This window comes from Erithacus rubecula (genome assembly GCF_903797595.1).
Source record: "Erithacus rubecula genome assembly, chromosome: 2".
NCBI classification, from domain to species: Eukaryota; Metazoa; Chordata; class Aves; order Passeriformes; family Muscicapidae; genus Erithacus; species Erithacus rubecula.
The window spans coordinates 94,869,103-94,895,571 of record NC_136685.1 but is presented as its reverse complement, the minus strand read 5'-3'; the positions used below and the strand labels follow the sequence as shown (position 1 = coordinate 94,895,571).

General features: G+C 39.4%; 1 protein-coding gene across 1 annotated transcript in view; it reads right to left on the bottom strand.

The window, feature by feature from the left end:
- Positions 1-26,469, bottom strand: part of LOC306798738 (ALK tyrosine kinase receptor-like) — a gene marked incomplete at its 3' end in the record, with an annotated part of 236,864 nt that overhangs the window by 12,859 nt on the left and 197,536 nt on the right. The window contains exon 5 of the mRNA XM_079298938.1: positions 22,201-22,328. Coding sequence (XP_079155064.1) covers positions 22,201-22,328 — 128 coding nt within the window. The remainder of the gene's footprint in view (positions 1-22,200; positions 22,329-26,469) is intronic.

Below are 26,469 nucleotides of genomic sequence, written 5' to 3'. Positions count from 1 at the left end.
TACTAGATTCAACTTCTTAGACCATAATTTTTAATTCTACCAAAAGTTTTCTGGACAAACACAGTTGGGTGAAGCACTCCTGCTGAGCACACATTAAAACAGAGGAGCTTAATAGGACAGTACTTTGCTGCTGCTTAAAAATTGTCTCATTTTTACTCTGCAAAAATTCCAAAGACCTGGGATAAATGTACAGCCTTGTCACATTTTATCAGCAAGCAGCTTCTCTCTGGGCTATCCTTGAGGAGCCCTGTTGTGCAGAGTTTATTTCAGTGGCTCTCAAGGCAAGACCCTATATGCCCACAATGTGAAAACTTTCGATTTTTAATTGCATATATGTAGCAAAAATACCTATCCATAGAAGTCCATGAATCATATGTATTACCTCAAAAACAGAGAAAGGTTTGTACTATTTGATGGCATCTCTTAATTATTTTTTCAATGAGCTAGTGCTGCAGCTTAATATTCCTCCACCAAAAGTCACTAAAAATCTGGGATTGTACAACCTTGTTGATGATGTGTGTCCATCACAAGTATTTGTCATTAACTTCTCAATTACACCTGCCCCTCCTTTGGCTAGAGTTCAAAGCTTTGACTCAGGTATTTACAAAAGACATTACTTGAGGGACTGAAAGGTTGTGTGGAAACAGAAAAGCTGCTGTCTAGCTATAAAAAGATAGTAAGAATTTGGGAGAGTTTCTGATTATTGGTTTTTCCAATGACTTGCCATTTCTGATGGTTATGTATTTCCTCACTCTTTATCTTCAGTCCTCCAGCAGCACAGACATTCAAAGGCTTCTGGCTCACTTTGTGCTGAGGATAGCCATATTCCAGGACAAAGAAAATCTGCTATTGATACAAGTCACTAAAACCTATGCTTTCACCATTAAAGAGTCAAAAGATATGAAACAAGGAAAGAAAGTGAGGGAAGTGAAAGGTAAGTTCATGCTTGAGGGGAGCAGAGCCATCCTTGGCAAATGGCCACTGAACTCCACATGATACAGGGCAGATCACATAAATCAGAAGGTTCACAGCAAGCTACACTGCTCTCATTTTCCAGCCACCCACCCCAGGACACCTGCAAGGAACCTGAGTAGTTGCAGCTGCAAATGAGACCAGTGAGAGAAATACTTGGAAAACACATTGTCCTCAAAAAATGATTTGCAAAAAGAAAAAAAAGTCTGGATGCCATGTTTCTCACACCAGGCAAAGTTGGTCAACACTTTATAATTTCTGACTTTAATATTTCTATCAGCATTGTTACTGTTACTATCATTGCGTAAGAATGCATTTGTAGGAAGAAGTGTTCCCTTTTTATTAGACTGCCTGCTACAGGCAGAAAAAACAGCCTGTGTTTGTAAATGCCTGAAAGCTCACACATTTTTCCAGTTGCATAAACTGCCTTTAATCTTCTTATTTCCTAAACATAAATGGGAACAAACTCATCACAAGAGCTCTGTGATGTTCATTTCATTAACATGTGTAAGGAACTGAGATGCTATGATAACGTGAAAAAACCTGTAAGGAAATTATTTCCTCTGTCTTCACAGTGCAGCTTGAATAATTTACAGTATAACATGAACACACCTTTGATAAAGGCAGGACAGAGTGCAGCAAATAACTTTGAGAGAGCACCCCCTGCCCTGGACACTAAGGGTGCAGCAGTCCCACAGTGAGCTACTGCAATAGAAAACTTGCTCATTAGAGCAATGTAGAGACAGAATCTTCATCTCAAAGACAATGTCAACATTTTAAAATGTATCTAACCAGAAAATAAAAAATACCCAAAGTTCTCACAGAACAAAAGATTCAAATCAATTCTAGGTTAGAAAAACTGACTAGAGATTTCAACACATCAGTGTTGAATACTGTCATAACTATCATAAACCCCAGAAATTTGAAAACACTTGAATTAAGACAAAAATAAAATGTTGGGCAGGAAACTCAAGAGGGAACTTACTGGTTTGGAACACACCCATGCCAATAATTCAGCCAGCTCAGTTCTAATGTGCTTTCCCTCTCTGCTGCTTCAAAGTAGGGATGCTGTGTTTAATATACAAATTTTAAACATCTGCTCCTTCAGCACTGCTGAATGCCAGCAGGGTTGCTTACACAGAAGAGAGCTCTCAGCACACCTGAGGAGCTGGCACTTGCTCACTGCCACATTTCAGCAGCATGAACTCTCTCCAGAGGTGCAGCATTCAGACTATCCAGGCCCTCTGTGTTCTCTCAGAAATGTCTTTGACCAGGTCTGGTTGCTTTTCCTACCTTTTGACTGAATGACTCCCCAACAGTAGTGTTGGTGTAATGTATCTGCCCTAAATTTGAAGAGAAAAATAGCTTCCTTAAAAAACTACAATAAAATAAGAATGTGGAAAGAGAGTTAGATGGGTTTCATACTTTCTCAATTTTCATTTTGTAAAGTTGGCTGAGGGGCTTCATTGTTCCTGAGACAACAAAAAACCTTAGAGTGCAGTAAATGACATAATGATGTTTCCCTCTATTAATCTTGCACAAAATCTAGCTGCTTCTTTTGTTTTTTTTTTACTAGGGCTCATGGTAACATGCATATTTTTCTGATTTGCTACCAGTCAATAAGCATCTCCAACTGCACATCCAAAAATTAACAGTAAACAAGTAAACAGCAGAAGTGAGCTTTATAATGAAAGAGTGATTTTCCATCACACAGTGATATCTACATATTCTGTGGCAGCTATTAACATAAAAAGGGCCAGAAGAGACAGAGAAAACTTACTGTAGGAAATACTGGGAATATATAGTCATTGGACCTTTCATAAATTTCATCTACAGAGTAGATCTTTAAGGCTTTCATGCATAAATACGGATATTCTTACTTAGAATAATCCAGTGGGATAGAGTAATTTTGCTAAAATCCCAAATCTCATTTCTTTTGGTTGCTTTTCATTGCCCCTATTTCAATACCATTTGCTGTTAATTTCCTTTTTCTCTCAAATACAATTGCATCTTTCTAGGTACCACTGCATCTTTGTGAGATTAAAAAAATACCAACAAAAAACCCTCTCCCCTAGGCTTCATGTTTCTCTTAAAACAAGTGAATACTATATATTTGTAACAGTAAGCAACTGTTAAAGGAAAAAAAAAAAAAAAAACAACAAAAAATTCCCACAAAAACAAAGCCAAAACCCCGTTTTCTGTGACTTCCTGTGAATTTTTCAAAATTCATACCTTGTAGAGGGAAAACAAAAAGGTCCAGCTTCTATTATTAGCTCTGCTATTTGCATCAGACTTTTTTGGGTCTGAATAGGCTTGGAGACCAGCTCTTACCAGAGAGCAATCTTTTCCATGGGAAACACCAGCACACTGATTGCTGGCTCTCTGAAAGATGAATGCTGCTTGCCACATGCAGCTGGTGCTGACAAAATCATGAGGTGGTTAAGATCCCTAAGCTTATTTACAGACAACAGGAACAAATTTAGCACAGGTCCTACCTCAGCATCAGACACTGAACTGAATGTGAAATAAAACAAGACTGCTGGAGAAAACACATGAAAATTGGGCTTCCAAACCTCATGTGTGCCTCTTGGGGAAACTGTAAGAGCTGATTAGATAGGAAATACACGCAATTTTCCACCTTTTGCTTCTTAGGAGGCTTAGTTCAAATCCATTTTCAATTATTAAAGTATGTGTTATCTTTGCCTCTTCCAGTTCTGCAGTTCCAAGCACAACCAATGCTGTCACTATACACAGTACATGTTTTTCAATTCTTGGTTTTTACAAACAGCACAGCTAGAAAACCACAAACATTTTCAAGATGAGGAAACTGAGGTACTTGTCAGCTGATTTCAATCATGTAAATGAGCCCATAAATTGCCAAAATCAGACAATCTCTCTGACTCCTTCCTGTTTCCTTTACCAGTTGGACTGAAGATGCCCAGGTTCAAGGAAAAAGAAGACACTGGAGAATATTTTCATAGCTCTTCAAGAGCTGATTCCACACAGGTCAGATATAATCTCTCTCTCAAGCCTGCAACAGCAGCATCTTGGCAAGCTGTCTTTCAGCATTGCAAATCCACTTAACAAGAAAGGTGTATTCATATGCCTGGTCATGAAAAACACAAATAAAGGTATGAGACTTAACTGTATTCAAACAGCATTTTAGATAGGAATGAGATTTTTAATTTCTAAAATGCGATTCTCTTTCTATAACTGTTTTAAGCAGTCTCTCTGCTTTATCTGTCAGCAGTATTAAGGTTTTTGGCCTTACTACAGATGGGCTGCTGGGAGTGGCAGGTGGAATATCACAAATCAGCACAACCCTGAGCATGCACATGTAGTCCCTCTCAGCACAGTGCAGGGACTCATCCTCACACCACAGCCAATCCCTTACTGTGCAGAGCAGTGGTCCCACAGTGGAAGAGCAATTGTTGTTCCAGGTTGCTTGGGGAAGTAAATTTCCTGTTGTTCCCCTTTCCACTGTGGCAACTTCTGCAGTTGGATGAAGGCAGCAAGTTGCCATCAAGCAGCCAATTCCCACTTTGTTTGAAAAGAGAGCAACAATACCTCAAACCCACAGATAATAAATTGCATCTGAATGTTTGCTGAGAGGTAGAGCAGTAGCTACACACAACAGGTTTGCCACTGGGAGGGACTTCATGTACATGGATGCTTGCAGCTTTTAGCTCTGGGGAAGCCAGAGGACGCTGTCAGTGTCACCCTGTCTCCACACACTGCTGAACACCAGGAAGTTATGGATGCAGTGACTCATGGGTGACTCTTCCAGCTGGATGCACCAGCAGCTTCCAACATCTCAGTGCTCTGCAGCCAGTCCAGAGGGATGGAGGGCCAGCACAGTTGTGTGTGCTTGTGTTCCAGGCTGTGCTTCAAGGCCTTGCTATGCTTCAATGGCATTATCCCAGGAGCAAAGCTGCTGAAGGCCAATGGCCCACAAGATTAAAAAAAGCCTGGAGAAGGACTCCTTCCTGGAGTCCACATCTCTGCCCAAGGTCCTCTATTAATGTTTGAGCAAGCACGAAACTTATGGAAATTGGGAACTCTTACTGAAAAAAATAGATGTCAGTGAATAACAAAGTGATTAGCTCAGTGTAAGCCAAGGTACATACTGAAGGTATCAGGGGAAAATGGAAGAAGGGATAAAGTTACAATTCCAACATTACCACCCTGGTTTCAGGCAGACTCTACTCTTGTGGCATGCTGAAAGACTCTTTGATCAATGCTTTCCATGTGAGATCACTTTCCAATGGACATGCAGAGAGAGTTGCAAGAGTTGAGCAGTATCAGTACAGAGAATAACCATGCCCTGAGTCTGAGATGCCTGTGGGCTGCCAGCCACAGCTGAACAGTTAGACTAATAGTGGAATAGTTAAATAATATTAAAATGGCTTTTTCAACTTATTTTAAATACAGTGATAGGAATTTTAGCAAAGAGTTGCTATGAATAAAGACAGATCAAGGAGACAAACAATGTCTCCTCCTTCTCTGTCTGACTCTAGCTTTTCCCTAAGACCTTTACCCATCAATGAATAGATTGTGCAGTCAACTATCAGGAGATTTTATACAATTACTCATTATAAGCAATTTTCTTAGCAGTTCTCATCTTTAAATTTGGCACCATAAAGCATATGTGTACCCAAAATATCTCTATATCCTCTTTGTTAATAAGCTTTCTGTTCAGGGCAAGCTTCCCTTCAAGATTTTTCCAAATAATTTTCCCCCCCATTTTGCTAATTTATTCAGTTGGCCATTAATTAGTCACTTAATTACTATCAGCAGTAGTACTAAATTCTCACAAACTTGCTACTTTGGTTATTATGTAAAATGCTCCTCCCAGCTGGGTAGGTTTCAGCAAAACAAAACACCTTGTTGACTTTGGAGAAATCTATTTATAAAATGCAAATGTATCTTTTCCTGGCAGGCAAATCCTTTATAACTGCTCAATGATTCATTACACAAAATAAAGAATTAGGAAGACACACAGCTCTTAATCAAGTCCTAGCAAACATAAACATTTTGGTAAAAAACAAGTGATAAAAGGAGAATATGAAATGGTAGCCACACTGCAAAGTAAATGGGGTTAGTCTGGTCTTGTGGCAGGCAGGGGTAGCAGAGTACCCTCGAATAACCAGCCAGAAATGCACAGTATTCCAAATGACTGGCAGTCAAAAAATATTTAGGTGAAAAGAGAAATACAAGCAAATTTAACAGCCACAGCAAGGAATGAAATTATGTATATGCTTCACCAAACATCTACTGGATCATGGTGCAGGTTCAAAGAAGGTATTGGCAGAAAACACCACCAGTTTAGGAGAGGGTTACAGTAAGCAAGCTGTACTGGACAGGACTCACTTGACAGTACAAAGTGCACAAACACATTGAATTAGAAAAAAAAGAACCACCAAACTCTTTTGGCCATAAACAAGAATAGGGGATACCTAGAAGCTACTTTACACGTTTACATTTGATCTTGAAGTATCAGTTTGAAAGCCAAGCAATCATTGACATTAATTTTTGCATACATTTCATTAGGAATTCTCTTTGTCAGTGGCTATCTGGACAAGGGCAGCTGTCTTAGGGGACACACACTCTTCCTGTTTCTTACTCTGCCCCACTGGTCACTGTATTTGTATTTCCATTCACCTCAAGCTGCCCATGGTCCTCTCTGTGCTATAGTAAAGTTATACTGAGTGCAAAGGTTTTATATGCCCACTATATATTTTTTACAAAGAGAATAGTTAAAATACCTGACTTCCAGGTCTCCCAGGGCTTTAACTTAATGGGATGTGGATGCAGTTCACCAGACATAAAGAAAGTCACTGGCTTACATCACCACAGTATCTCAAAGCCAGGAAGGCAACCCATAGGACACAGGGGATCTTCACACAGAAAATTTGCTGGAAAACCAGCAACAAAATCAACTGCCCTACTCCCTACTCCAGGAAAAATGCCTTGCCTTCTTTTCCAGGATCTCTTGAGAGGCAGCAGTAGGACTATTATGCAGCTGCAGTTACAGCAAAGGCTCTCAGTCTCAACTTCACTTGGACCATGCCCTTCCTTCCCATCCCACAGGTCATTACTGCTGCTTTTTAGTGAGCAATATAATTTTAAACAGTCTGTCAATGTGGTACCACAAAGATGATAAAAGTGCCTGTCTAATGTGGATAAAATCAATGATCCAAGGTCCCCTGGGTGGTGAGAGAGAGTCAGAAAGCTCAGAGGTCTCTGGGCCCATAGCAGCAGCTGCATTCTCTGTTCAGGAGAGCAGGAGGGCAGCGAAGGAAACTGAGACCTGGCAAAGATGGGGTGCCAAATCCAAGTTATTGGTCATCCAAGGCATTCTTGGAAATAAAAAGCCTTGTATCTTTTCCCCAGTACTCAATGGAATGAGGAAAGAATTAAATAATCAGGGGCTGAGCACAGAATAGCCCAAACACATCAGCCAAGCATCATTTCTTGGGGTCCTTCAAAGCAGAGTCCATCTGTGTGTGCAGGGGCCTTGCAAATCACCTCCAGAAATGCTGCCTATCAAATCAGGAATCTGATGGTCAGGATCTCCAAAATGGGGCTTCTGCTGTGACCTTGGATAAGTCTCCTTTGTGCTGTGATAGAAAAAAAACCTAAAAAACCATTTAGTGGGGAATATATTGCCTTGCTACATTTTAGAATAGCATAATTTTTTTCACAGAAAAAAAAAAAATCTCATTTTTAAGAGCTATCTAAAATAAAAATGTCCCCTGTAGAGGAAAATGTTTGCTCAGCAGTACTTCAAAAGATTTTTATTTGACCTGAAATAAAACATTGGTTAGCTTCAGGAAACTTGCTATTGTTCAAAATTTTTTTTTTTTCAGTTCATATACTTCATGCTTTCTTTATGCCTTTTAACATATTTTCCAATAAAAAATCCTCCTAGAGCCAGGGAAAAGGTGTGAAAACTTGGGTTCTTCCATTAATTTTTTGTTTTGTTTTGCCAAAACACATATTAACTTTGCTTTGAATAGCTTTGTCCCACCAGGTGACTTTTTTAACAAGCTAGAATAAAAATGAAGATGCTGCTTACCCTGTGTAACAGCACAGAGGCTCTCAAGGGGAAGATGACACTGAGCATGTCACCAAATGCTCATCACAAGCACAGAGGGTGACAGAATCACTGGAGTAATTGTGTGAGGAACATCCCTCACTTTTAGAATTTCAAAGGTTTATTAAACCTTAACAAAAATACAACAAAAGACTGAATAAGGAGGAAGAGCAGTGCTGGGAGCAGAGGACTAAAGTATCAAGTGCTCACCCACAAAATGGATGCTCTGACTTTTATGCCCCTGGGCCCTCCCAAAGTCTTGTTAGTTAACTCCTTCTCTGCCATCCACTGGTGGAGACCACTTTCTTACACCTTGACTGGAGGTCAGGTGTAGTACCAAGCTCACCCTCCCCAAATGCCCCAACTACCCCAGCTGTCTCGTGATCACAGTGCAAGGGGGAGGGGAAGAGGACTAGGGGACGATTTATTTCAACAACAGGCACAAAACTTAATATACACACAATATTCATCCTTTAATTGTGAGAGCCAACCATCACAGGGCTCACCTATAACAACTGAACAATTGCCACATGCTAATGCAGCCTCTAAGAAAGCTCTGGGTCATTTCAGCTCCATCCTGTGCCCTGAAATCTCCTCACCCAGAGCACCAAAGAGACAACTTTTTACCATATTAGCACTGACAGGGCTGACAACATCCTCTCCATTTGGCACACATCAAACCATGCAAATATTAGCAAAACTCAGGTCTGTCTGAGGGAACCTCAGATGTGGAAGGTAGCAAAAAAAACCATCCATGAGGCCTGCACAGTCTCAAGTGGGCACTGTAGAGTTATTATATTGCTATTTCCATCTCAGCAAGAAGCAGCATGGAAAACAGTTAAAGTAAACTCAACATTAAAAATTTCACTGACAATTAAGATGACAGATTAAACTGATGTACATGCAATCTGCAAACTGATCTGGCATTCACTGATTAATGCAGTAAATTAGATACTAACATCTCTCATGCAATGTTATAAATCACTACCTTCACTCAGCAATGCATATTTGGTGTCACACAATTTTTGATGCTGGCTAAGTTATTAAATTTTCTGTAGATGAAGCATTGAATATCTGTTACAGTTTTAGGATGAGATTATGAAAAGGCACTTTCAATTTCTGATCAAAGGTAGTTGATACTATTAGAACTGCTCAGATTTCCAAAATTCAAGTGGATATTGCTTTTCATTGTAGTGGAAAACAGCAGAAGAAACCTAACAGCACCAAGCCTAGACCCAAACATATTTAAGTGGACACACATATTTGAAGGTAGAGAGATGCTTTACAAACATAATTTATTTCTCAAAAATGAAACTCTCTGAGTCTTACAGATACTTGGCAAAATACCTCCTTCTTGAAGAAATTGCAGCAAGAAATGCCCCAAAAGGGCCCTGAGATCTGAGTATTTGGCCCAACTGCTGTAAACAAGGCAGAGTTTGTCTCTTATGCTTTGCTATGGATGTTGCTCACTGTGAGTCAACAGACCCCCATGTCCTTTCACCTACACTGTTCCAAAATCACGAGGTGAGGGTATCCCCCTCCACAAATTCCTGGCAGTGCAAGGCTCCAGCCTTAGCAACAGCACTCCAGCTCACAGCTGTCAGCACTAATGAGTTGATGCAGAGTGTGGTGAGATGCTGGAGTTATTTGTAGCTGTGGCACAGGTAAGTCCCTCAGGTTACAGGTAGGCATCCTTCCCCAGCTGCATTGGCAGGAGAGGTTATTGCCTCCATCTGTTCACTGCTGCTCTCCCTCCTGCTCCACTGATCAAGCAGCGTGTGCAAGTGCTCTCTGATTTATTTCAGGCAAAGTCAGACAGGTGACACCACTGCAACAATTCTTAGCTACTCAAGGATTTTATGCGACCCTCTCTCATCTCCAAGTGACAGCTGCTCTCTGGGCTGTGTTGAAGCATCTCCCAGACTCATGTGAGCTGCTGAAAGGCTGCTCTCCAGCCCCTTTTAAAAACCATCATCCTGTGAGATAATTCTGATACATGATAATGTTCTTACTAGCCAATGCAAAGAACTTTGTGGAAAAGGAGTATTTTTTTAAAAGAGGGCATACTGTGGAACATCAGGCTGCTAACTCCCATTACCTTTGGAGCTTTGGGAAAACTCAAACACAGCTTGGTCTTTACCTAGATATTCAGATCAAGTCTGCTTCTAAACCAAAGGGAATGGGAAAAAAGAAACTGCAAGCATGGTCAAGCTCTGAGAAAATTGTGTCTTAATTTAGTACTGCTCAAGAGGGACCTCTCTTTAAATCAAAAATGGTAATAAAGGGATGGGGTTATGTACAGGAAATTATTAAAGCTTTTTTCTTTTTTTTTCTTTTTTCTTTTTTTTTTTGTAGTATTTAATATTACTGAAGCAGAATGGTCATGTAATAAAAAGCCCCAAAGAACACTACACTTGGTACAATTTTCTCTTCAGTTAAAAATTTTGGTTTAAATTTTTCTGGTAAGGAAGAAACATTGATTACATTAATACAATGGAACAGAAATTCTCTAACATGCATCTTAATAGTGCATTATGCCTAAGAAGTCCTGTCAGTTGAAATTTAGTCTAGAACTCAGTGATCACCAGGAACTGGATCTGAAATTACTTACTCCTGAATGTAATAAGATATCCTTTCAGAAGCAGGCTGAATTAAGGTTCAAGACAAATGCTGCATATAATACAGATCTTAACCTCATTTAGAAGCAATGTTGTTTAAGGCTGGATTAAGGTATTGAGTTACTGCTTCTGCTTAAACAGAAGTGACAGAGTCATTCACAAGGGTAATAAAAATAAACAAAATAATGCAATAGAAGGAATTGCACCTCCTGGTAAGTGAAAAATTAATGTGGATCTTCTATTACCACTCTTTGGAAAGCAGCATGGGATCCAATCTCCAATTGCAATTCAATTTAAGTAGATTTTTCAAAAAGCCTTAATTTGGGGTCTCAAATATGATCTACAGGACTACTTTAGCAGGCTCTGGGTTGTAGCTCTGCTGCTACCAACACTTTACTGTTCACAAACCACTTCTGTATCTGAATGCTCTTCTCTGTGAAAGAACTGTGTTCATTGTGTTTTTGGAAATATGCCTTCTTTTCTTGACCCATTCATAAAATATCTAGAGAGGCTGAAAAACACAAGGTTGATTTCTGATTTATAATTCACAGAGGCTTCCCAGTGCAGAGAAGCTTCTAGGTCTGACTGGAAGCACTCTTTAAAAGCTGCACTAATGAAGCTTGTTTTGCTAATGCTGATTTTGTAAAGTATGCCTGGATAGCACCATTAATCTTGCACAAAACAGTCATTTAATTTTTTCAGGGTTTATTCTAACAGACTCTGAATAAACTCCTGCAAAATAATTACTCTAAAATGATTGATCTGGCATGGTAACCAGTGAGTGTTGAGAATGTTCAATAGAGAATCTGTTTGTTAAAGATTCCTTGCCTGACCCTATTCATTCACAAGTGAGGAATTGGTGGGCAGACTTCATAGATTACAGGTGTGAAAGCACCCACTGGCTTTAAAAGGATACTGCTGTTAGAAATCCCAGACAACAATTCTTCAACCAAAGCATTGTCCCCTTTCTGACACTCTGATGATGTGATGATGTTAAAGGTGGAATGAATTGCCCTCTGAAGTGCCTCTTTTTCTCTCTGTTGACTACAGAGGGACCCTAGAGACCAACTTTGACATGATGCCTAACTTTCAGATAGCTGAAGTCACAAAAGATGAATACCATCTTGTCTAACTTCATACAACAAAGCACCTGAATGTCTGAACTAAATCTTGCCTAGGGAGATTGAATCTTGTGATATTGTGAATTAGATGGTTGGTTTATTATACAGATTTTATTCCCTGACAGTTCAGTTGAGGTCGAGACTGAGAATTGCAAACTGAATTAGCTTTGCAACTTGGAATGTAGGGGAAGATTTTTTTTTTCTCCTATCCACTGAAAAGATTTTCTGGCCTTTGTTCAAACGCTGGAAAAATCAGGCAGTATCAGCAGAATGTAGAGGTGCTAAAAAAGGGTCACCTACATGCTATTAAGATAAAGAAATAGGGATAAAGGACAAGTCCATTTCTTGGCACTGTAAACTGGAAAAGAAACTGCCTTCACTTCATCTGAGACTACTGTTTTGAGATGATAAAGCAATATGAATAAATGGAGACCATAATAAACTCTGCAGTCTTTACAGAACAGTATCAAGGTGGGCTTGCACTGTAGGGAGAGTCATTTTGCATGACTGATTAACATTTGGTGGTGTCTGCCTCATGATGACACTTTAGTTTCATTTTAGCAATTACCCTAATTGTCCAGGAAAGGAAGACACTGTTTACTTGAAAATCAAAAAAAGTAATAAGAACCAGACAGAAATGTTCTGAGAAAGACAACTGTAATGCATTACTGCTGGTGCCTGGTTCTGCTAGGAACAGAAGCAGCAAGAAGAAGCACATTTATTATAATTTGAGGGGAGATACATGAAGCCACAAATGAGTCCACATTCTCTGAATCAACAATTAAGATGAAGACTACTTGCTACAATATAAACTTATAATGGAATAAAAATTGCCTTAAAGGTTTTGTGATTAGATTAGACAGGCAGGAATGTTTTATGACTAAAGGGAAAGAGGAGAAGTAGGCTTGTCCAAATGAGAGGAATTTTCTGATTTCACTTGGGAACAGAGAAAGCTAGAGGTGCTCCAAAGATGAAGTTAGAAGAAAACAGAAGATAAACACCATAAGCATGGTAGACCATGGCAAAGCACTCTTTGCCAACATGAGCAGTGAAAACATCTCTTGGAGTAGAACTTTTCCAACATAGAATTGAAAAGGTTATTCCCATTTCTCAGTTGTCTTAGCAGTTGTTAATAAAAATAAAAAAAAGTTGATATAATGGTACAGTAATATGTATAATTGCAAATCCTGTGTCAGCTCCAGCCTCTGTTATCTGCAGTAAAAGAACAGCTGTAACTCTAACTCCTCTCTTGGCTGTGAAAAGATGAGCAATGATGAAGAAACTGAAGTCCAAACCAGCAATGTTGCTATCAAACCTCTTGTTAGGCTCCTCCTTTTTCAAAAGCTTTGATAAATATCAAATATTTTTGAGAGGCAGATCTTCAGCTGATGCAAACAGCTGAGGCTCCAAAAATGATTGGGATGACATGTGATGTGCTTTAGTAATTTCACTGGCAGAAACTCACAAGTACCTGCACAGTTACTCACTTCCTTTGGGAAATAGCCCCCATGCAAGAAATACTTCCTTTTCTTGGGTAAGCCACTTGGCAATTTTTGCAGACAGGTGAGTAATTTTGCTACAGTTTTGTTATTGATGTGTACAACAAGAGTACACAGGAGGGCTGAGTTAACACTGTTGCCAAAACTTTGCACTTAATGTTTCTGATCTTCTAGCAATTGCTTTCTTTTTGTTATGGTTTCATGAACTGATGCTCATGCACGTGTCTACATACACTGTTATTCCAGGAGGTCCTTGAAGAGACAACAGTGTCTTTGTGTCTTTTTAGAAACCAATAACAACACTAATAATATTACAGAAATATTGATTTTTAAATTTTTTTTCTTAACTGCATAACTTGATGCTGGATTTATGCAGTTGTTGCTTACAGCTCTGAATGATGTTTTAAAAATCCAGTCTACCATTTGGGCTTAAGGGCAAGGAATATTCTGTAGCCTCCAAGAAACCATTTACTCTGGATTGTGGTGCATCCAATTCTCCAAAATAGCTTAGATCCCAGTATGGCACAACCCATCATCTCACAGAACCAGACAGATTGCTTCTCAACCCTCAAAAGTTTTTAGGTATCCAAAGATCTGCATTGTTCATCTGTATTCACATCAAATGAAAGATCTACCACTGATGATATTTTTGGAACATGATAAATGTTTCTTACAGAGTTGACTAAATTATATTTCCTTGTAGATCTGAAAAATATTTCCAAGCCTCTGCCTATGCTTACAAATTCACTGATACTCCATCAATCATGTTCCATGAACAGTACACTTCAGGCTGGAATTGGACCCAGGATCCAGCTGACTCATTTAATTGCTTGCAACCTCCCAGTTATATTACTTCAGCAGGCAGTAATTTTAAAAAGGGAGGGAGGGGGAAAGGTATGTTCTTAAAATTTCTTTCTGTAATAAAAACTGACTGCAATTTAAGATCCTGCCATCCATGTGTGACTTCTGGATCAATAAGCCTTGCTAGCAGGGCTTTCAAAGGCTCAATTCATAAAAGCCCTGTACACCTCATTTATGGAGGCACTTGGTAAAGCTGCCTCCCTTCTCATGCTCATGATGGAAGGCATGCCTCAGTGCCAGGTAGTAATGATGGCATTTTTGAGAACTCCTAGGGGACTCAGGAGTGTGGTTCCCATTAATTTGTGCTCCTAAGTCACTTGGCAGCTTTTGAACATTCCTCTCTCTCCCCATGTTTTTCACAACTTCAGAGTAAAAGAATTGCAACATACAGTCTTAATGATACTGGCTGAGACTCTGATGGGCAGCCACTGGTTGTTAGTTTCCAAATACAGGATAAAGGACTTTCATTTGTAGAAAGGGCACACACTGCTTTTTTGGAAAACCCCCTTTACAGGTCCTTAAACTGTTCAGGGGACAAAACCTTCAATGCAGTAGTTTTTATTCAGTTGTCATTTCTATTTATGGATTATAGATTTGATTTGGAATTGCAAAGTTGAGGCTTTTTAGTTCCAGTTTTTCTATTGCAGACTGTCACTGTATCCATTAGTGTTGGCACCGAGATCCCCCACCTCTCCCATGCTGGATACAGTGCAGGATTGTAAAGAAATGTGGGTGGATTTAGCAATTGGTTTGCTAAGGAAGCTGACTGCAGCAGACCTGGCAGAAACAGAACAGCAGCACAAAGCAAGCAGGGCTTCTGAGCCAGAAAGGGGAAGGCTCTGGACAAAAAGAGGGATGAGCTGAACAGTGTTTGATGGCATGACTGGAGCAGATTTACAGTGAGACCTCTCAGACACAGAAACCAAGCAGTAGCCACCATTTGTATGTGTGACACTTAAATAGGCTTTTAAAATAATAGGATTCTTGCTGTTGCCATTATTTCATTTCAAGCAAACACAGAGTATCTTCTTTCCTTATTGTGCCATCTTCTCCTCATTCTTGTTCTTCATCTTCCAAACCTATTTTGCTCATTAATGCCTCTGAGGCTCCGGTGAGATGTGCCACAAAAAGAAACTAGCTTTCATCTGAACATCCTACATATTTATCTTTGCTTTTGATGATTTAAAATGTTAATGGATTAATTCTTGTGCATTTCATTAAATTTTGACAATTCATTTCATTTCCCTCACTTGGTTTCTTTGCAGGTTCAACAGATGATCCACCTAGTTGGTTCAGTCTGTTTGATTGAGTGACTATCTGATTAAGCTTGATTGCTCTAGTTAATTAATTGGATTGTAAATGTTTCTTCCAATCACTTTCTAAGTAGTCAAACCTTTTAATCATTTCCACCATCCAGACCCATTATTCCTTCCTGATAGCCTGTTGTTTGCTTCCAGCATTAGTGCTTTGTCACCATCTCTCCCTTCCTCACCTCTCCCTCTCTCTATTATCTGAAGGGATGATACAAGAAACATGGACAGACACTTTTCACACCTGCAGTGACAGGACAAGAGGGAATAGCTTCAAACTGGGATAGAGGATGTTCAGATCAGGTATTAGGAAGAAGTTCTTCACTGTGGTGAAGCATTGGCACAGGGTGCCCAGAGAGGCTGTGGAGTCCCACCCCTGGCAGTGTTCAGCCATCCTGGGATTCTATGTTTTTCTTCATTTGCTGACTCAGTCTGACTCATTTCCTTTCTGCTCCATCATCTCCCTCTTCTGCTCTTTCTAAGCTTCTCCACTCTCTCAGTTCTTCATAAAGACCACTGCAATTCTTCACAAACATGAATCAAGTTGCATAGTTGGGTCTTAATAACTCCAAAAACCTGCCCTATTTGAACCAAAAAAACTTTTCTACAGCTAACAGGGAATTTCATGGAAATAAAACTCAGAGCAAAACTATCACTGACTCTTTCTTTGGCATAATCAAGGATCTCCATGCCCTCTGTTACAGGCTAGCAGTCTTTTGGGGTTTATTATACAGAGAAAAAGGGAGAGTGAGACTGTCATCTACTTACACAGTGGAGTCAGATTGCATAAATCTTTGAATCTGGAGTAATACCAGCTTAAAATCATTGGGTCATCTGTAAATCATCATTGTCCTTCCCATTTCTGAAGTGATAATAGCAAATCCTATGATTGTTTTAATAAATCCAAGCAGTTAAAACATCACAAGAAGTAAGTGGCAGCAATTAATAGTAATAAAAATAAGTTCAATTTGGGGAAAGCAGATTACAGAGTTCATTTTCTTTCACTGAATCAATGGCTCCCCTGTTGAAATAAGCCTTAATTAAAGGAGAAGGTCAGGATAAAAATCATATACAGCATTAAAAAGATAATGTATTGGCCAATTCTTCAAGGTGTTAAAAAGTACTTAAGATCCACAAGTGCCAACATTTTCAATGTCTCTTGAGCAGTTCCTATACTTCTTATGAGCAGGTCCTCCTCTTCAGAGTATTAAGGCTTTGGATTTTAAAGGCTGAGATTTCTCAATTCTGTTTCTTAGCCCAAGCCACCTAACCTTTTCTGAGTCAGAGAGGATGAACCTGCTCACTCTGGTAAGGGACATCTATTTGGAGCTGCTGTGGCAGATCCAAGCCTTTCCACCTTCTGCATGAAAGCATCTATTTTAAAGATGAGTTTTAAGTGCATTATAAAACATTTATTTTTATCTCCCTCCTCCATATCTTACAACCCCAAATATATGGCCAGTTGATTACTTAATAAAACAATAGGACATTCTGTCCCATTTGTCACCAAACTGGCATGGCAGACCTATGAAACCCAAATTCACTAGATATTCAGTTTTGCTTCCCCCCTGCTGCTCCTTTGATAAGCACATGAAGGTTCTAAATAGATTAAATTATTCAATATTACCACCACTGTCTAAATCTGGCTCTGCAAGAAGTAGGTGTTCACAGCCAGTAACAGAAATGCATAATCACTAATTCATTACTGCAAGAAGCTACTCTACCACTAATTGAGTTCCTGTGCCTTTTCTGGAAGCAATATTAAAACTAAATTTGCTTAATTTTTTTTTATTCCTAACATTACAATAACTTCATTTTTTAAAAGATGAAAGTGAAAACAAAGATAAGCCCCATAACAAGTTCATTAAATTTATTTTACTTAAATTGGCACAAACCACAAGTGAAATAACTTTCCCTTTAGAATGACTTTAAAGTGATTTAACTTCACTACAATCAGCACCCTCATCTGCAAAGCAGTATTTTGTCCAAAACAAGATCCCTACAGGATTAAAACACAAGCAGGTTGGAGATAGTTTTTGGCACACAAGCTGAAGTCAGAATAATCAGTCATAGCTCATGAGGGAGCAGAGGTGAATGGGGAAGAAGGTGGTCACCAAAGCATTTGGAAGCAAATATGCTTAAAATAGTAAGGCTTTTCCAAATGTCTACTTAGTGAAATTAGACCCACAGGAAAACCAGACCAGTTGAACTGTATAAATAGCACAGGCCACTTGATGAAAAATGTAGCCAGTCTGCTTAATTTTAATTTTTTAAATGAAGAAACATAATACAAACATGCTGAATAATCCTGCTGATTTCACTTAGCTCTGACCTTTTCTCTGGCTTGGTAAGGTTCTTAACCATGGCATTAATGCCAAAGGAAAGCATCCAGCTTCTTTTACACAAAAATTAACTGGATAAGCCAAGTAATATTATGGTAAATGCTAATCCTAAATCTCAGCTAGAGACAGCTAGTTCTGAAATTATAGTTTTCTTTTTTAAATTACATTTATTCTTCAGTTTTATAACAATGACAAAATACAGACTGCTCATTGTTCTGTTCACTTATTCCCCAGAATTTCTGGACAGAGTTGGATCTCCAGACCACATAAGATGACATATTTGATTCTACTAAAGGTTCATACCTTCTCTCCTCCATTCTATAAATACAACCAAACAAATAATGAAACATAAACTCATGTCACAATTAATCTAGTGGTTTAATAAAACTTCTGTGAATATCTTAAAATTCTACCTGACTGAAAATAATTTAAATGTTATACAATTTTTTTTAATTAATTATTAGCATCTAAATGATCTGTGTGCCAATTTGAAATGTATGTTTAATTATTTTTACAGTGAGAAGATGCAGCTGCTGGAGCAACTCCCCAGGGATGAGGTGGAGTCCCCATCACTGGAAGTCCTAGATAGTCTCAACTAGACTCCCTTTCACACAAAAGGTTGTGCCAGATTCTCTTTTGAGGCTCCTTCCAAGCTGGCCTGCTCTGTGATTCTCTCTCATACACTGATATAATCTCAGTTTTCTGTTGGGAACAGGTTAACTTTTCTATGCAATTTTCCAATAGGAAGCAGCAAGAACTCATTTTGAAAAGGGGCTCACTGGTATTTCATTAAGTTCAGTTAACCACAACATCCTGTCATCAAATTAATTTATAAGACAAACTGCAAAAAGAGAGCACATGGGAAAACTGAAATGATACATATCCAGGTTTTGTCCGAATGCACAGAAACATCATTTTAGTAATGATTCAGATGCACAAGCAATCCTGCCTGGAGAAAGTCCTTATTGATCTCTGGCAGCTGATTTATAAATCTGTTGCTAGAATATTTATCAAGTGGAATCATGAAAAAAGTCTATCTGGAAGTTGGTCATATTTCTTCAGACATGTTTTAAGTCTGTATTTTTACTCTTCCTTTCCTACCTCTTCTATCAGTAAAATCACCTCCTGAGCTTCAAAATTTTTCCTCTCCTGAGAGGTCCTGTGCTTTAGATCAAGGATTTTGCCTTCAGTACAACCTTAACTCCAAATTTCAGAAATTAGCATACATATTACAGCCTTCAGATCATTACAGAACTAACTGCCTACCAGCTCAAAGGTAATGTGTGTTTCTGTACTTCCAGTATCTACTGAAAAAAGGCAATTGCTGAGTGGACAGAAGCATTAACTTAATCAACAGCACACGGTCTCTCCCTCCTCCAAAATAAATGGGTTTTATGTTGCTTACTGAGCTTGAAAACTTGAAAGCTAAGTGCTTCCTCTTGGGCAGGCTGAGTGTCTGAAATAACTGCTTTTAACAGCCCTGGAGCATCATTAAACCTTTAAGACATTTCAGAAGCATTTGGTCTCCACACCCTTTAGGTAAAAATTTACTTAGAATTGGTAAATCAAACATTGCTAAGTAAAACAATGTCTTGTCATTTACTTGTGCCTACTAATAAGTGCTTTAATTAAGACTTTTGGAAATAAGTTAGCAAATTAATTAATTTACAACTGCAATAAAAAATCAGTAAGAAGCCCATTAAATATTATAAATAAGTCAATACATTACTTAGGAAATGAACTCTATTTTTATTACTAGAAATTACTGTCAACTATAAAACGCCGCTGTACCAATTACTTTTCTTGTATAAGTAACAAATTTCTTAACTGTTGTTATTAAATTAATACATTACTTCTCTGCAATTTGTATATTTTTTTACTTTGGCTACTGCCAAAGCACTTATTTAAGTAGTAAGTTGTAAGGAAGAGAATTAGGCAATCAATAGCTTAGGTTTTACACACTGACAAACACAATTTGCTTCACATTTTAGTCAGTAATTGAAAGTCAATTGGTTGTAGCAGTCCAGGCAATGCTACCTGTTTGTTGTCCTGAGACAAAACATACCAAAACATACAGAATACAAGCAGTCTTTGTATTGACTGTAGGGGCTCTCTGATCAGATTCAAATCCTAAAGTTGAGAAAAAAACTGCTAAGAGCTCTCCTTCTATTATGGGAATTGGGAAATGTGAAGATAATCAAATGACAATTAACTAGAATTTTTTAAAAAATTCGAATTTTATCAGCATTAGAAGCTACTGAAGTTCTTAATTTTAATTTCCCATTCAATTCCATATAAACTGATATTTTTCAGTTCAGATGAAATGTGTTTTTTTTTTTTTCTATGAGAAATCTTTTCTGTGATTAACAAACTCAAAAAAAAAATGGATCCACCAACATGCAAAAGCAAATTCCAACCTCAAACTCTGACCTTCTTCAAGCCCCTGTTGTTTTTCACCCAGAGGGTGGTTGGGCACTGGAACAGGCTCCCAGGGCAGAGTCACAGCACCAAGGTTGATGGAGTTCCAGAAGGGTTTGGACATTGCTCTCAATCACATGGTGTGACTCTTGGGGTGTCCTGTGCAGGGCTGATTTGGACTCAATGATCTTCATGAGTGCCTTCCAACTCAGCATATTGTGTCATTCTGTGAATCTTTCTAGACCTGTGCCTATGGAAATGGTAGCCTAACTTCCTAAGACTATATGTACAATCTTAATTTATTTTAAAATTGTGTTTACAGTCTTCAAAAGACAGAAAAATCAGGCTGAAAGCATGTTTCTATTTTTTAGACATTTCCTTCCCAAATTCACCCATGTTTTATGTGCTTCAGTGGCATTAAGGTATCCAAGTAGCTAAGCTGCCCATAGGCTTCTAACAGCTGCAGAAAAATTAGATTTAGATTAATCTTTTCTTATTGCTTTTCCTATTTTCTCCAAGATTAAGGTGTCACCCTCAGCTGCTCATCACCACCTCTTTCCTCATAAAAGTACACTGCCACATCTTCAGCTGTGCACAAAAGGCTTAGTGACCTAAACCAACTGAAAATAAGAGAACAAGTGGTTTTGTTCTCTGGTGGTATTGTCCTTACACTGTGTCCTATAAGCAGGGCAGAGGAGTAGCAGTTTGCTACAAATCTGCAGGCAAAATGGGAGATTTGTTCCTTCTTTTGCTCAGAATGTATTTTAATCACCCCAGCACTTGACATCTGTCATCTGCAGAGCAGTGCTTGGTATTGGTGGGAGCTCACAGTCCAGCACCTCGGGCTCGCCCCTGAGTGCTCCCAAGAGAGCAGTTCCTGTGCCCACAATCTGCTGCACTGAATTCCCAAAGCACAAGGATGACTTGTGTCCTTACCCCAGCAGCAGAACAAGCATCTACTGTCTGAGCATGCCTTTGCTTCCAGCACAATGCCAGGCTGCTCCTTGTTGGAGCTTAGAGAGCACCTTTATGTACAAACAGTGCAATAAATCCTTTAATACAACTGGCCTTTGTGGAGAGCAAGGTAAATGACCAAAATAATGTATGTTCTGCAGCACATTTCCCTGTCCTAGAGAGGCTGAAAAGAAGGACATGCAGCTCAACTCAGCACTGCTCCAAATAAATAAAATGGACAAAAAGTAATGTGTTAAGAGCTGTAAGTAGTAATATTCTTCACTGACATGCCACCTAAAGATTTCAGTATGATTCACAGAGTCCATAAAACTAGTAGAACTAATATGCAGCTGCTTCTGGCACAGAGCAGTGAATTTACATACTTGGATTGATTACATAGCTTGTATTTAAAAAAGTAACCCCCATTTAGGTTGCCCATTATTAAAATTCCACACATTACATGAAGCTATTAGGGGCTGCTCAGCAATAACTGCTTTGGAACATTGCCAAAGAAAGACATACTTTATTAGAATCAAGTTTTCCACAGTAGTTTAAAAAACAACCCATAAATTTGTAACTATGAAAATAAAAAAAGATAGCTTGCAAGATGTCTATCTAGGAACCTTTCATCTGTTCTACTTCCTGCTGCAGAAAAGTGAAGTTGTCAGGATATGCATCTGGCAAGCCAGGATGAATACTGCTTCTTTTCTCCCAAAATTAAATTTTCATAGCTATTCTTTCCAAATGAAAAAAAAAACCCAACAAAACGAAACAAAAAAACCCAACCTAAAGCAAAGCAACAAACTTGTTTTTAATTTCTTGAAGGGAAGTTTTAAGGCAACATTAAAAAGGATGGGGAAAGGGACCCTACTTAATTTTTTTAAAAATTTAAATTATTTATTTGCCATGAACCTTTCCTTCTGTGGTGTCTGCAGCAGTCAGAAATTGTGCTTCTCTCCAAAAAGGCATCAAAGTACTGTGAGCTAGAAACAATAAAATACTCTGTTACCTGAAGTGCAGTTCTTCATGGCGAAGGAATCCACGGCTGCCAGGCTCTTGTTGCCTTTGGGAATATACTCCAGTGAGACCCGAAATGGTTTCTCCAGGTGTCCAACTCTCCTTTGAAGCAACACCCATCTGGTCTCATCATACAGCAAGAGGAAAGAACAAAGGAGAAGGGCTGTAAGGAAGGCTACTTTACAAGAACCAAATCTCCCAAAGGAGCAGCTCCACTTATGGCTGGTCACGTTCTGCCTCCTACCCCAGTCCTCACTTCCCTCACAGTGCCCACTGTCAGGGCCTTTCCCTCCCATGGATTTTGCAAAAGCAAGATTCTAAGCACCAAGGTTTCCACCCAGCTAAGATGTGGAAACCCAACTGAGGAGTAGCTTATTTCTCTCTTCTGTCACACTTCTGGGCACCCAGATTTCTGCCTGCTGTTTAAAGGAAGTTTAATTCTCTGTGCAAAGCAAGTTATGAAATCTGAAGCACACATGCACACCCCCTTTAAATATCATTCCTGACTTTCACCAAAAAGTCTCTTAGTCACTCAGGAAGTAAGGCAGTCTCCAGGGCTGTGCAATAACTGTAATTCCCAGCACTGCATCACTGGTTGAGGTAACACACTTTTCTTCTAAAGCAGCAGGCTGGAACGTCTATCTGTGCATGAAGTGCCACATCTAAAACATGCCATTCTCCTCCTCCACTTCCTGTCCCTCTTTTCCTACTTACCTCCCTCCCAAGTGACAAAAATTCCCAGCAAGTAAATCAAGGAAGTGAATTAGCAGCCCAGGAGATTAACATCCACACTCCAAGACTTCAACTTAGCCTGCTTGTTGCCAAGAGTAAATGAGAACAAAAAGCCTGTATGAGCTTAATTTATTCCCTGAGAAGCTAGAGAAGACATCAATGCCTGGCTGTCCTCTCCTCTGATCTGCTGCTTTACCTGAAATAACTTCCAGCCAGAGAGCACAAGAACTATTCCCAAATCCCTGTTTCCAATTCTGTATCCTGCAAGACATGTCTAAAGATAGATAACAAAAATATAAGTATCTGTCTTTTTGCCAATATACTGGAATTCTGCATGGAAAATATTAAGGAATTACATATTGTACATATATTGTACATATATTGTACAATAACATGGTTTGACCCATCTCCCTTTTCATCCTTGGGCACAGGCTGCCACTAAAACCAATTAACACCATTTATGAAAGGCTGCTTCCCAAGAAGTCACTGCTATCCCTCAGCAGTGATATGGATCCCATCCCCTGCTTCACTGCAGTTTATCAGGGCCTGCTCACGAACCATAAACATAATCAGAGACAAGAGATTCTGTAAAGACACTCAGCCACTACTAATTCATTTTTTCATATTTCTGTTGCAGGAAGAATTCAGTGCCAAGGAAGAAGTCTCTTTGTAGCATACTGTAAGTGGTCAGCTGGAGTCCAACAAACAGGGCCTAATAAAGCCTATTAGGAAATGCAGCTCCAGCTGAAACTTTTGAAAGATGAGAACAAAACCTATGTTTCATTGCCTTTTGACAAAACCCCACATTTTTTATTGCTCTTACAAAAAGATTTCTTTGTCAAGTACCCTCATCTACTCCCTCTATATGTGTTTGTGCTTGTCCATAAGTTGTGAGAAAGAACACATTTTTGGTGGGGAAGGGAACCCTCTTCTGAGCACAAGAATATACAGATAATCACAGTTAATCTGGCATCTTTTACAAGAACCACTTTCTCCAGAAGCATGCCAAAATTTGATGTTATGAAGTTAAGACATCATTCTGAAAGGAAATATAGCAACAGGTGTGTGTGACATTTGCACCATGTGACCATCACTTTGTGAGTGTGGATCAATCCCAAACTGTAGACCCTACAAAAGCAAGGAGTCTTTTCTTGGTTCCAAAGGCAGACACGTTGCTTGTCTCCTCAGGGGTGTCATTGTGCTCTACTGAGCTAAACAAAATTCCCAGCAGGCAAGGAAGCTGCCAACAGGACCTAAAGAAAAGTCCTAAGCAAGGGCTGCTGCAAGGACCCTGCTGGCAGCTATTGCAGTTCAATGTGCAACTCAGAAAAGCAAACACAGTTTTCTAATGATTTACTAGGTGTCCTCCTCTCCCTTTTTCCATTGAGAAGAGTGAAAATAGACTGCTGAATTTCATTTTTTGTTTACAGTTATTTTCATTTCCACATCTCATCTTCCACCGTCTGTGCTCCAGGCTCATCTAGGAGGATGTTGGCATCCTCACTCTGTTTCTGTCCCACTCCCCCAAGAGATAAATCTGCTTTTGCTGAAATTAAATAGAATAAAGCACTGGGAGTATTTTAAATGCCTAGCTTCTGTGCTAGTTATTTCTTCTGATGTCATCTCAACTTAGTTATAATATAAGGATTAGAGGATACGAATTTCCCTACAAATAGAGCCAAAACCAACCCTAGATTAATTTTGATTATGAAATACAAAAGCATCTGTATGCCATGAAAATTGTTTTCCTCAGCTTCAGAAGACTGATGGATTTTAATTCCAAGTACGCAGTGGCTCTCAACAATGATTTCCATTTCTGTGCTACTGCTAACCCTCTGGATAAATGTGCCAGGAGTTTTAGGAATTGCTTTTTTGAGTTACTGGTGCAATAACTTTAGTTTGAGATTCTCAGGCCTCTCATAGTTTACCACAGAAACTTTATTAACTCCCAGAGCTGTTGCCAAGCAGGTGTTTTATATCACCACAATGCAAGACTGGAAAAGGCAGACTCACTCAAGCCCAGATTCATTACAAAATATATTCATACTTTGTGGTACAAATTCCTACAATAGGTAGGAATTTGCCTGAGATTCAGAGATTCATGTGAAAAGAAATACCAAGTATCAGCCTCTTTGGAGACAAAGATGACATTAACTGGTGGACTTATCAGGGATACTAAAAATAGCTCCAGGGTCAGCAGAGGCACCTGTGGGCAAATTTGGATAGGAATCAGTTCTGCCATTATTCTGTGGCAGATCTGGGACTCTGATCTCTATACCTTCTACACAGCATGCTGTATTACACAGACCTATACTCATTTGCATGTCCTGTACTATATATAGGCTGCCTGGCAGCAGCATCAGCAGATCTACTTCAGCATAACCAATATGTATTAGATGTTAATTAGCAGTAGCTTTATTAAATTTCTATCAGTGGCCTACATGTTATGAATCTAATTTTAGAAAGCATTTTAGCAAGGTAACAGAAAGCTTCTTCAGTCATCTTCTGGAATAGATAGGGAAACAGAGTATGGAACCTCCTCATACTGGAGCCATGCCTCACCAAGCTGACAGGTTTCTGTGCTGAGATTGTAGGCTTGCTGGACAGGAGAGCAGTGGATGTTGCTTATCTTGACTTTGATGAGGTTTCCAGCACTGTTTCCCATCCCACTGTCACTGGCTTATGGAAGCAGACAGAGTGGGCAGTGAGGGGACTGGCTTAGAGGGTTATCATTAGTGTACCAAGCCCAGATGGAAGCCAGTCCTAGGGTGACTCACCTCTGGTTTTATAGTGTTTTCTGTCTTCATTAATGACCTGGATCATGGGACAGGCTTGACTATCAACAAGCTTCCAGCAAGACTGGGAGAAGCAAGTTGGGCTGCCACTGAGAGAGGTCTTGACAGGCTGGAAATTTGGGTCATCAGGAACCTTTTGAAGTTCAAGAAAAAGGAATGCAAAGCTCTGCCTCTGCAGAGGAACAACCTCATGTGTTTCAGCACAGGCAAGAAAGTGGCTTTGAAGAAGACAGCCTGTGGGTCCTGGTGTACAAAATACTGAGCCCAAGATAGAAATGTGCCCATAGTGACAAGAAAGGCCGAGTTTCCTGCACTGGGAACCACAGATCAAAGAGGTGATTCATCCTTACAATTCAGCACTGGAGAGACACTTCTGCAGGACTGGGTCCAGTGCAGCACTTTCCAGCATGAGACAGACATGAGTTACAGAAGTGAGACCAGCAAACGGCCACAGAGATGATTTAGAGCATCTGACATATAAGAGGAGACTGAGGCAATTTGGATTGCTTAGCTTGGAGAAGAGGAGGCTCAGGAAGGATCTTATCAGTGCTGATATGTTATGGATGGATGAATGAAAAGGGGACAGATTTGGACAGGGGTATCCAATGAAAGGACAACAGGCAAGCACAAGGCACTTTCCTTGGACTTAAAGGCCAGAAATTCCATTAAAGCACAAGAGAAAGCTTACTTGCTTTAAGGGTGACTGAACACTGGAACAAGTTGCCAAGAAATCG